This window comes from Hylobates moloch, unplaced genomic scaffold, assembly GCF_009828535.3.
Source record: "Hylobates moloch isolate HMO894 unplaced genomic scaffold, HMol_V3 SCAFFOLD_8, whole genome shotgun sequence".
Classification (NCBI taxonomy): domain Eukaryota; kingdom Metazoa; phylum Chordata; class Mammalia; order Primates; family Hylobatidae; genus Hylobates; species Hylobates moloch.
The window spans coordinates 51874245-51887379 of NW_026652283.1; the positions used below are offsets into that span (position 1 = coordinate 51874245).

Here is a 13135-nt window from a genome sequence, read left to right on the forward strand (position 1 = left end):
GCTCTGGGCAATACTTATCTGTCCTCTTCAAGCACAGGCCCTGGAGCCAGAGTCAACAACATAAAATACCACAAATGACTCTAAGACATTCATCCTACACAAGCGAGCACATATACATATATATTTATATAATATATACATACTTTAATATTATGTTGGTCCACGGGGTATACACATTTTAACAAAAGATAAAAATCTATGTAATCCAGTTAAACATACATAAGATTACGATACATTTATTACATTGAAAGTTGGTGTTTATAAGTTATAGATATTTAATATTTGAGTTTTTTTAATTAAAAAATTTTTTGAAGCATTTCAAACATTTGCTCATTTTCCCAGTGCAAAAGAAAGTTGTTCAAGTCAACTTACCTTTATCCTAAGGAGTAAGAGGAAGAAAACAAACAAAAATACCACCTATCACAACTCCCAGTCAAATTTGCAGAAAATCCTTAGGTCACTCGATTCGTTTATCAAAATTAAGCCTTGTGATTATGATTCAGCCCTTGCTTCATATGTATGACTTTTATGCAGAAATGTTTCTATTTACAAAGGTAGAAAAAAGTTAGCAGTGCAAGATAGTGGTTTAAAGTTTGTTTTAAACTGTAGTAGTCTAATTGTGTAACGGAAAGAAAAGAAAACAAGCACCATTTCAAGAAGAAATGAATTGGATTATTTTGGAATTTATTTATAGGCTAGGCAATAAGTTACTCAGATTAACACAGATCAATACCACCTTGACTTGGTGACCCAGAGAATTCTAATTAGATTTTAGGTGCATTTTTCTTTATCTTGGTATTCAATACATCATCTAAGTCAGTAACCGTGTTAAAATTAAAATGACAAGTTACAGCTTACTTCACAGTCTATTTCAAATTCAGCTTGTCCACTAGGTCATTTTTACAGGAGATGGTCTTTTAACATGAAGAGGTTTGATAATCTGGCAGGTCTCTTCTCTCCCAATTAAAAAAACAAGAGTTTTTTTGCTAGCTTGACAATTTTACAGGTGAAAAACATGAAGTGAGTAAATAAACTAAACCACAAAGATGGACAAAAAGCAATATGATATAAAACACATCACTTTTTCTATTTGTATTCAGTGAAAGTTTTTCCATTTCAAGTAAATGAGCCTTCATTAAAAAAAAAAAAACAAATATATATGAAAAATTAAAGTACCTTCCAGTTCTAGCTTGCTGAAGTTTCTTCTGCAAAAGTACAAAAATTAACCCACTAAGAACTAAACAGGACAGGGCCACGGCAAAGGCAGAATGGCTGCCATGTTAAGACTTTTGCTTGCCTTATACTGATGGGTATATTTTAGATGATAAATTTTCTCCACTATCTAGCACTTAAAATGAACATTTTCTTACAAACTTTATTTGTAAGAAACTGATTTTTATTAATTAGCAAACACACTGAGAGGTATCTGTTGATCTAAAATTCTCTAAATCCAGATAAATCTTTTTAAAAATTTATTTCACACATGAGGCTTTAATATTTTTAGTTAGGAAAAGATCGAATCTGAGGCTATAATGGTTCAACCTAAAGCGTCCCTTTTCCATAGTGGAGTAAATCTGTGCAAAATATTTTTCCTTGTCTCTAAAAAACAACTTAAGTAGAGGAAATTTAAAAATGCACTTTAGCCAATTTGCACCAATCATAAAAGAAATAAGATATTCTTTCCCTTATCCTTACTCAACCATTCCGATCAGGGGAGAATACTGCAAACTTTAAGAACCTCACTGGCTATCATCAGAATAACTACACAACAGCGTAGTGCAGGGTGAAACTATTTCTCTATATTCCAGAAGGCAGAAGCTTGGGTGCTCTAGCTTTACAAGTAAAATAGCAGAGGCAGGCAAAAGCTCACAGTAAATGTATACCAGAACAGGGGCCTAAGTGAAGGTGAATTTGTCTGACTGGGTTACGGCTTTTATAAGAAAAAAAAAAAAAAAAAAAAAAAAAAAGACGAATCTATAATGAAGAAAAAAAATCCTACAATTTTGTCACATTTACAGGAATCTCAAATCTTTTGTATTCCCATGCTCACAGGTAGTTTTGATACACATTGTAAATAGTTTCAGTATTCAGGAAGAAGAGTACTATATTGTTGCCAAAGAACAAGAGAATTCTTCATGCTTCTGATATCTCAGATTTGCTGAGTGCAATAGCCAGTTCTAAGTCTTCTTGTTCTTGTTGATTTAGTCGGGCAAGCCTCTGCTCTTCCTCTCTCTCACTTTCCCTCTTGGCCCATTCGATCATATCTTCTTCAGAGGGATACTGCCATTTAAAAGATCGATGAACAAATGAATAAACAAATGAGTAAAGCAAATAAAAAGAAGGAAAAATAGTTTTTACAAAAGGACACCTGAAGGACTCTGGAAATAGTCTGGTTACTTGTTAATTCTTTTTTTTTCCCTGAAAACATGTTTAATATTAACCAGTTATTAAGCTATAGTTTAATTTAAAAAATTAATTCAATCTATAGATAGAAAGTCTATAAAACTAAATGTTAAAAATGTCACTAGGCTAGATATGGTGGCTCGTGCCTGTAATCCCAGCACTTTGGAGGCCGAGGCAGGTGGATCACCTGAGCTCAGGAGTTCGAGACCAGCTTGGTCAACATGGCAAAACTCGCTCTCAATTAAAAATACAAAAATTAGCTGGGCATGGTGGTGGTGCCTGTAATCCCAGCTACTTGGGAGGCTGAGGCACAAGAATCACTTGAACCCAGGAGGCAGAGGTTGCAGTGATCCAAAACTGCACCCCTGCACTCCAGCCTGGGTGACAATGTGAGATTCCATCTAAAAAAAAAACAACAAATATATATATATATATATGTATATATATTAAATGTGATATATATATATTTTAAATGTGATATATATATATATCTCACTAAAAAAAGTAGAAATGCTAATAGTAGATTAGAAGATTTAAAAACAGGAGAGGGCTAGCCTTTTTGATCTAATGTAATGTAAAACATTTACCACTTCAACTTTACTGAGACCCTTACACAATAAATCATTTTTAACTTAATCCCACTGGCAGTTTCCTAACCCTTAATGTACAGAAAAACTAAGAAGGAAAAAAAAAAAAGCTGACTTTGCTATACATCATATTAAAGTATTGGGTATACTAAGCAAGATGTGATGTAAACCTAATCTTTTTTTTTTTTTTTTTTTTGAGACGGAGTTTCGCTCTTGTTGCCCAGGCTGTGTGCTATGGTGCAATCTTGGCTCACCACAACCTCTGCCTCCCAGGTTCAAGCGATTCTCCTGCCTCAGCCTCCCAAGTAGCTGGGATTACAGGCATGCACCACCATGCCCGGCTAATTTTGTATTTTTAGTAGAGATAGGGTTTCTTCATGTTGGTTAGGCTGATCTCGAACTCCTGACCTCAGGTGATCCGCCCATCTCGGCCTCCCAAGAATCTAATCATATTTTATAAAAAGCATTTTGAGTCAGGCATGGTGGCTGACATCTGTAATCCTAGTACTGTGGGAGTGGGCCAATTGCTTGAGCTCATAAGTTCAAGAAGTTCATCTTGGCAACATGGCAAAACCCTGTTTTTACAAAAAAAATTAGCCAGGTGTGGTGGTGCACATCTGTAGTCCCAGCTACCTGGGAGGATCACCTGAGCCTGGGAAGTTGAGGCTGCAGTGAGCTGTGATCATACCACCGCTCTCCAGCCAGATTGAAGGAGTGAGCCAAAAAAATAAAAATAAAACAAAAAGCATTATGAAGATTCCTCCAGGCTTTGGGAACTGTTACACCAGTCTAAATAAAATCTTAACACTCATAATTATTACGTTGGGGAAATAATTATCCACACCAAACAGCAACCTTAGCAAATACTAAATTAAAAATTCTAATTGGTTTCAAGTCCTGTCACATAGAAAATCCTTCATGAAAGGATGAAATAAAATACATTGTCAGGCTTTTGAAATGGTAGTTTTTTTCCCTAGGGAATTAAGCAAAACTTTGAAATGTGTAATACTTAACCACATCTTTCACAATGAAAAAATATGTTTTTATTATAAGCTGTTTTTTATTATACTATATTGAGATTTTAGAGCAAAATGCCTCAGCTGTTGTTCAAGACTCCTTCCGACGAGATTTTTTTTTTTTTTTTTTTTTTTTTTGAGGCAGAATCTCACTCTGTAACTCAGCTTGAGGACAGTGGCACTATCTCAGCTCCTGCAACCTCTGCCTCTGGGGCTTAAGTGATCCTCCTACCTCAGCCTCCCTAGCTGGGATTACAGGCATGTGCCACCACTCCTGGCTAATTTTTGTATTTTTAGTAGAGACAGGGTTTCACCATGTTGGCCAGGCTGGTCTCACACTCCTGACCTCAAGTGATCCGCCCGCCTCAGCCTTCCAAAGTGCTGGGACTACAGGTGTGAGCCACCCCGTCTGGCCCCAACCAGAGTTTGATTTGCTAAAACCATACTGAAGATATTAAATGCCACAAACTACCAGAGGGTTATTTTACACTAAGAATTATAACCTCCTAAAAAGGCCAATTTTTGATTCTCTGCTTGAAACAAATCAAATTCCATCTAATGAAAGTTAAGTTGGGCTGGATGTGGTGGCTCACCCCTGTAATCCCAGCACTTTGGGAGGCCAAGGGAGGTGCACTGCAAGGTCAAGAGATCGAGACCATCCCGGCCAAGTGAAACCCCATCTCTACTAAAAACACAAAAATTGGCTAGGCGTGGTGGCGCATGCCTGTAGTCCCAGCTACTTGGGAGGCTGAGGCAGGAGAATTGCTTGAACCTGGGAGGTGGAGGTTGCAGTGAGCTGAGATTATGCCACTGCACTCCAGCCTGGCGACAGAGCAAGACTCTGTCTTAAAAAACAAAAAAAAAGGAAAGTTAAGTCAGGCTGGGCACGATGGCTCACACCTGTAATCCCAACACTTTGAGAGGCTGAGGCCAGTGGATCGCCTGAGCTCAGGAGTACAAGACCAGCCTGACCAACATGGAGAAACCCCGTCTCTACTAAAAATACAAAATTAGCCAGGTGTGGTGGTGCATGCCTGTAATCCCAGCTACTCGGGAGGCCGAGGCAGGAGAATCACTTGAACCTGGGAGGTGAAGGTTGTGGTGAGCCAAGATCGCGCCTCCAGCCTGGGCAATAAGAGCAAAACTCATCTCAAAAAAGAAAAAAAAAAGTATAATTCTGACACTCCATTTTTACAATATTCAAAATATTGATTCCTATTTTGCTCCTTCATATTCAAGAGAAGCCACCAGAACTTAGAGTACAGATTCAAAAGCTGGGAACTCAGTCATCTTAGTTGCATGCAGATTCTTTTTTTTTTTTTTGGAGACAGGGTCTGGCTCTGTCACCCAGGCTGGAGTATAGTGGCATGATCACGGCTCACTGCAACCTCCACCACTTCAGCCCCCCGAGTAGCTGGGACTACAGGTGCTTAAAGCATTTTGGCCTCTTAAAATGCTGGGATTACAGGTGTGAGCCACCATGCCCGGCCTGCATGCAGATTCTTGACTACCTCCTTTCTAACTAGAAACAGCTGCAGTGATAAAGCAACTGGTTGAATGGCCCAATGCTACACTAAGGAGGGAAATATTAGGCAGAGTTACCTGGCCACTAGATCTATTTCCAAAATCATCTCGAGGGCATAAGGTGATAAATAGAAGAAAATTCCTGTTTTATAGAACAGGCAGTGATAACAAAGGTTATTTTGCCTGAAAAAGCTGCAAAACTGAAAATCTGTTACCCAGTCTAAGAATTTTATTAAAAAATAACTTGTTTTTACTGAATAATGATGGAATATATGACATTGCTTTATGTCTCTCTAGACTGATACCTCTATGGTTGGTTGCCCCATTTCTGTGATTTTATAGGCCATGCTTAATGCTGTTATCATGGCACCCTTCCATTGTTTCTAATGATCTTCCCATTTCAGACATCTCTGACGGAATGCAGAGTAAACATGAGAAGTTAGTGAATTAGAGCCCTTCAAATAAAGATTGTTTAAATCCTGACAACCATTTATTTATTTCATAAAACTGGCATTTACATTTTTAAAAAGCTACTATATAACTTTAATAGTTTTACTTTCTATTCAAAGATCTCTGGCCCTATCCTCTCATATAATATTTGCTGACTGGTCTCCAGAAATCATTAAAACTTTATACACAAACACACATACACAGCTGCAAATACACAAGCTTATTACTGGCATTATTGATCTAGTGGGCAGACAGCAATAACTCTGTAATTGTTCATTAAATCACCATCACCCATAACCATCCACAAAATAATAACTGTTAGGATTTTACTTACATTACCAAGACTAAGAGAAAGATTTACAAAACAACTTGTGTATATGACAAGAACTGGGACTACTAAAATCATTTGTGCAATGGAACAACTGTAGAACTGTCAAAACAGGATCAAACAGAGGTTTTGCTTGGGGGAAGAATGAAAGATCATTTTTAGTATCTTGGTAAATTTAGTTAAAATGATGCAAACTTGGCAGACTCCAAAATAATCTCTGAAAACTCTTTAAAGATTTTTCCCCCAAACAGCTCATTCACAGTACTTACAGCACTGAAGTTGGCAAAATTGCTTGGATCAGCCTCTTTATTGGTAGTGGTAGTAGCAGAAGTGAATGGATCACAAAAAATTTCAGGATCTTTTTCTTTGGGGCTATCGTTGCCTGGGAAAGGCTGAAATGGATCATTCAGTTTAAAGGGATCAGGAGAATCCAATTTGTTGATGGATCTTTTCCCTGGATCAAAATCATTACAATTAATTCAACCAGTAAATACAGCAAAAACAAGCACAAAAGAACATGTACACAGATAGCATTAAAGTACTGTGGGTAGAGGGTGACTGAGTACCTAAAACACATTCTTAATATTGTCTTAAATGACTACACCAACAATTTGTCCTCAAATTCTTCACACACGATCTCTCAAATAGATTCCAGCTATGTGCAGCTAATGAAACAAATAGCAAAGCAAGGATGGGCCAGGAATCATATTTGTGTCCAAAGATTGAATCCTACCATCCCCTAGCCACACCCAAGCAGCATGTTCCCAAAAGCAGAGATGAATGGATTAAACAGAAGGAGAATAATAAAGAATAAAGACAGAAATGGCCTGCCTCTGCTGTTATAGCCCTCAGCCTGGTAACAGTTATCCACTAGTGGCAATAAGAGCAAATGACTTCTGAAAAACGGGAAAATTCTTCTGATTTTTCTCTAGTTCTACATACAATACCTAGGAGCATAAAATTTTTAAATTACCATAGTAAAATGCTGCCAATTTTTTGTTATTTACTGTATTTCAAAATGAAGAAAAAATGTTTTGAAGCCCAGGGCCTAAATCTTTGTGGCTGCTGATCAAATAATCTCTGACCAAACAATAGTATTCTATCCTATTAGTCACTCACTAATTCATTATCATTTTCAAACAAATTCTCTAAGTCTTACTTAAACTTAGTGCTTCTTGAAGAAAAGATAATAAAAATAGGGGTCAAAATATCTCCAAATATATTTTTTTCCTAAAATGCATAAGCTGGTAATAGCAATCATAACAACAGATTCCGTCACTGTAGCTGCTTAGAAAAGATGCTCATATCTCAATGGATCCTTCCAATAATCCTGTGAAAGTAGGCAAAATTAGAATTACTGCCAACATTTAACAGCCAAGGGTCAGATATATGAAATATACACTTAAGATCACAGTTAATCAGGGAACACCCAGAAACAGAACCCAGATTTTTAGACTTCCAGTTCAGTGCTCTTTCCAACAAACCAGTCTTTTCCTTAATCTTCTTACAATGATATACAATCACTTGGCTGAAGATTCTTAGATTTAGCAAAAGCACTAGCATATTATTTTACTTAAGATTTAAAAAAACAACCTCACTATTGGCATCATGCAAGTTGTAAAAACTTAAATGTGCAAATTAACCATTATTTATTTTTAAATATATTCTGACAACCTCACTTCTAGAAATATATGACATAAGCTACTTTTCCTTAGAAGGAATCACTTAACTCATTTACCTGATTTTTCAACAGATTATCGGGTATTTACAATTGTACATGCAATTCTTTCAGTCAAAGAAAAAAAAACTATCTGCTCAAGACCATAGAAAGGTTATGATGAAAAGGCAATATTAATCTGTAACCACTGAGACTGAAAATTTCCCAAGGAATGAGGTATGATTTAAAAAAAATATGTACTGTGTCTTCTCACATAATACCCCAACAGCACTATAACTACTCAAGGAATTATCCTTTTAGCCACTTATTATGACCTAAAAACAAAACAAACCTTCCTTTGTATAGTGCTAAACATATACATACACACACATACTAATCATACATACAAACAAACAAACAAAAATAAGAAAAAAATCACTATTAGCAAAGAGTCTTGGCCAGGTGCATTGGCTCACACCTGTAATCCCAGCACTTTGGGATGCCGAGGTGGACAGATCACTTGAGGTCAGGAGATAGAGACCAGCAAGGCCAACATGGTGAAACCCCATCTGTACTAAAAATACAAAAATTAGCCAGGCATGGTGGATCATGCCTGTAATCCCAGCTACTCGGGAGGCTAAGGCAGGAGAATCCCTTGAATCCGGGAGGCTGAGGTTACAGTGAGCTGAGATCGTGCCACTGCACTCCAGCCTGGGCGACAGAGCGAGATACCATCTCAAAAAAAAAAAAGAAAAAAAAAAAGGAATATTTTAAGTTAGCTAAAATACCATTTTCCTTCAAGAAAACTAATACTTTGTTTCAAATCACTGTATTGCTGAATTCTGTATACTAAAGAGGCCATATATTCTCACATTAAAGGATTTAAGGAAGACTTTATACTTTACAGAAAAAGGACTTTGAAACAATCTTCTCTTAAATAAATTATAATTAAAACACCAAAGTACAGGAAACTGCTATTCAAATGGATAATCAATGAGTTTCCAAAAGGCAAACAGATTTTCTTGGCACTTTCCCTTTTCCATTTATTGCCTCTCTGAAATGATTAAGTTAAAAAAAAAAAAAAGAAAAAAGGTCTTAGCAGAAAGACAGCTCATGAAATTTATACATGCTGACCTCGTAGGTGCATGTCTGTAATTTGGCAGTTAGGTCAGAATGAATGACAGCAGCAGACTTCTGACATGTTTGACTTGTTTCACTTAAAGCCATTTATATAAGTAAGTTCCGCACAATACTTTTCAGAAAGAGAAAAGCCATGTAGTTGACTGAAGAAAAGTACCAACTCTCATACCAGGTGGTGGAGGGCAGGGTCTTGTTGGAGTTCCGATCTTTGGTGGCAGTGCTGGGGGTTCATCTTCACTTTTGACCGATGTTTCCTCAAATACATTTTTTGTAATCACTACATTGCTGACAGAGCTCGATGTGGCTGAACTAAAAGGATCTTCATTGTTGACCTTTGTTTAAAAAGAAATGGTTATATGTGGCTATACCAAGCAAACTGTGGTAGTCATGTGGCATTCAGAATAATGATTTAAGTATTATACAGTTTTATTTAATTCTGAGAACACTGAAATTTTAACCTTTGCATTCAGAGTCCAATGGGAGAAATTTTTGAAAAAAAAGTTATTCTATATGAGGAGTGATTCTAACATCATTACTTATTAAGATTAACAGATCAAACCAAAAACAGCTCAGTCTACATTAAAGGTTTGTCAAGCTTCAGGAAATATTCAATGTAAAACCACCTGAGGCCCATTTTAAAGGGACTGTATGTCTTTCCGCAAATGAATATCTGATCTAAATGGTAATCAAAGGAAAAAAATGGATTCCATACTTCCTAATGAACTTAAATATAAGACTTAATACTAATGCAAGGAAAATGGTATCTTGACAAACTATAAAGACAACTTGAAAGTCAATGTTTTTTTTTAATTTAAGAGGCAGGAGTCTCCCAAGCTGGAGTGCAGTGGCACAATCATAGCTCACTGCAGTCTTGAACCCCTGGGCTCTAGGGATCCTCCTGCCTCAGCCTCTCGAATAGCTAGGACTACAGGTGTGTACCACCATGCCTAGTTATTTTTTTAATTTTTATTTTGTAGAGATGGAGTTTTGTTATGTTGCCCAGGCTGGTCTCGAACTCCTGGACTCAAGCAACCCTCCCATCTCAGCCTCCCAAGATGCTGGGATTACAGGCTTGAGTTACTGCACCCAGCCTTAAAGTCAATTTTTTGAAGCAAACTGATCCCACAAAAGGATAATTTTTTTTTTTTTTTTTTTTTTTGAGACGAGGTCTCACTCTAAGGTTGGAGTACAGTGGCGCAATCTAGGCTCACTGCAACCTCTGCCTTTTGGGCTCATGTGATCCTCCCGCCTCAGCCTCCCGAGCAGCTGGGACTACAGGCGCATGCCACCATGCCTGGCCAATTTTTTGTATTTTTTGGTCGAGACGAGATTTCACCATGTTGCCCAGGCTGGTCCTGAACTCCTGAGCTCAGACAATCCACCTGCCTTGGCCTCTCAAAGTGCTGGGATAACAGGCATGAGCCACCGCGCCTGGCTGGAATGATAAATCTTAATGTGTGTCTGAAGACCCTGCCTTTCAAATATGTAACAAAAGATTAACTTTTCTATAATGAATCAGACTTCACAATTTTACATTTATTTAGGCAATGCTCAACAGTGACATTTCGGGCGGGACAAATTGCATATTGTGGGGGGCTAGAGAGTGGACTGTATTAAACAGCATCCCTCATCTCTATCCACTAGATATGAGTAGCATCTCCTACTCAGTTGTGAAAACCAAAAAGGTCTCTAGACATTGCCAAATGTTCCTCTGGTGGCAAAATAACCCTCAGTTGAGAACCAAGGAACCAACAATCTAATCCTCCTTTTCTCTTAGCCCAAATCAATACCACAGCCACAGTGGAAAGTAAGTAGTGGACATTTAGTACTGAACTTTGTGTATTAATTACCTTAATACTGGCCCTAACAACCTCAGAACATAAAATCAAGTAACCGATACAGAGAGGACAAAATAAAAACCCAGATTTTACACCTATTGACCCAGACAGTCAACAGGGGGAAAATGTGGTTCAATTGGGAGAAACATGTTTAAAAAGACAGAAGACTAAACATGAAGTTGCTGAGCAAACATGCCAATAGAAAATTATAATTACCTCTACCATCAATACGGTCTAGTTATATAAAGAAATATGTCTACTTTAACTATATGTTATCTTTCATTTCTATCTGAAATCAACATTTGCTGTGATTTACTGAAATCAAGTTGCAGCTTTGTGAGAGGACTATGTAATTGAAAGGAGGATTGCTCTTTTGGTGGAAACATAGTATGTTTTCCCTTCCCATTAATTACTGTAGATTACCTTTGACAATGTGCTGAAGTCAGCAAATCCATCTCCAAATGATTCATTCCCAAAAACAGAAGCAAAGGGGTCTGTGGCTAAAATGAATAAAGAAAATAAATGAAACAGGACAGTAAGACATCTTTTTTTTTTTTTTTTTTTTTTTTTTTTTTGAGACAGAGTCTCACTCTGTCACCCAGCCTCGAGAGCAGTGGTACGATCATGGCTCACTGCAGCCTCAATCTCCCAGGCTCAAGTGATCCTCCCACCTACCTCAGCCTCCTGAGTAGCTGGGACTATGGGTATGCACCACCATGCCTGACTAATTTTTGTACTTTTTGTAGATATGGGGTTTTGCTATGTTGTCCAGGCTGATCCCAAACTCCTGGGTTCAAGTGATCCTCCTGCCTCAGCCTCCCAGAGTGCTGGAATTATAGGCATGAGCCACCAAACCCAGCCAAGGCATCAAATTTCATGGTTTTTTTTGGTTAATCACATTCAGACAGTTGAAAACATACAATCTCAAATATTAATTCCTGAATTTATGACTGACACCCACAAAGACAGACTGTATACTGATAACCCCACAAGATGTATTCCTTTGTATAAATCAACTGATGAATGATTTATAGGTAAAGTAATAGCAAATAAAGTAATGATTTATAGGTAAAGTATAGGTAAAGTAACAACTAGATGATTTATAGGTAAGGCTTTGGAACACATGTCAAATAATATAGCTCCTATGAACTTAAATCACTGCTAATAAAGACATCAAGAAGTACAAAAAGCTAATATAATACCATTAATGCCACATTTCACACTCATCCTTCAGGGCCCATTTCAAATGCTACCTTATCAACAAACCCTGGAGTAACTTAGGTGTCACTACTTCCCACAGCAAGAAGTAATTTTCTCCTTCTCTGCAGCACTAATGGCATTCTAGTTTGTACCATGGTTACCTGTAATTGATCACCCTTATTAGATGGTAAGGTCCTTGAAAACAGGGAATAAGTCCTATCCAAAGAAGAATGGACAGTCAACATTTGTTGACCATATACCAAGTCAGAAAATAAAATTATACAAATTCCTACCCTTGAAAAAGTTCAGTCTAGTAAAAGATATGTAAACAAATAATAATAAAACAGTCTTATATGGGTTATGAGAGAGGTATGAAAAACCTGTAGTGGAAGTCACTAACTGCCTGGGTGAATCTGGAAAAGGAGCAAAGAAGCCATTACATTTAGCTTTTAAATAAAATCTTTTGAGTAAGAAACGGAGTTTACCAAATAGATAAACAGGGGGAAGAGAAACCAGGCTACCAGACAGAAGGAATAGTAACTACAAAAGTATATTTAACAGGCCAGGTGCAGTGGCTCACGCCTGTAATCCCAGCACTTTGGGAAACATAGGTGGGCAGATCACTTGAGGCCAGGATTTCGAGACCAGCCTGGCCAACACGGTGAAACCCTGTCTCTACTAAAAATACAAAAAATTAGCTGGGCGTGGTGGTGCGTGCCTGTAATACCAGCTGCTTGGGAGGCTGAGGCAGCAGAATCGCTTGAACCCAGGAGGCGGAGGTTGCAGTGAGCCGAGATCATGACACTGCACTCCAGCCTGGGTGACAGAGCGTGTCTGTCTCCAACAAACAAACAAACAAAGTATATTTAATCAATGTTTCACAGGCCAGAGAAGTTGTTTCTTCCATCACATTGCACTTACCAAGCAGACTAACATTTTCAGCTGGAATGAATGATCTACTCTGAGCTAGGCTTCACTCGTTCAGGTGTAAG

At 37.7% G+C, this 13135-nt stretch overlaps 1 protein-coding gene across 4 annotated transcripts in view; it reads right to left on the bottom strand.

Moving 5' to 3' along the window:
* Positions 1-663: 663 nt before the first annotated feature.
* EPS15 (epidermal growth factor receptor pathway substrate 15) overlaps positions 664-13135 on the bottom strand; it is a 165530-nt gene continuing 153058 nt past the window's right edge. For all 4 annotated transcript variants that reach the window (XM_058441858.1, XM_032160816.2, XM_032160815.2 and 1 more), the window contains 4 exons: positions 11367-11443; positions 9275-9437; positions 6578-6762; positions 664-2280 (listed from right to left, as the gene is read on the bottom strand). In XM_058441858.1, coding sequence (XP_058297841.1) covers positions 2134-2280; positions 6578-6762; positions 9275-9437; positions 11367-11443 — 572 coding nt within the window. In that variant the 3' untranslated portion in view covers positions 664-2133. The remainder of the gene's footprint in view (positions 2281-6577; positions 6763-9274; positions 9438-11366; positions 11444-13135) is intronic.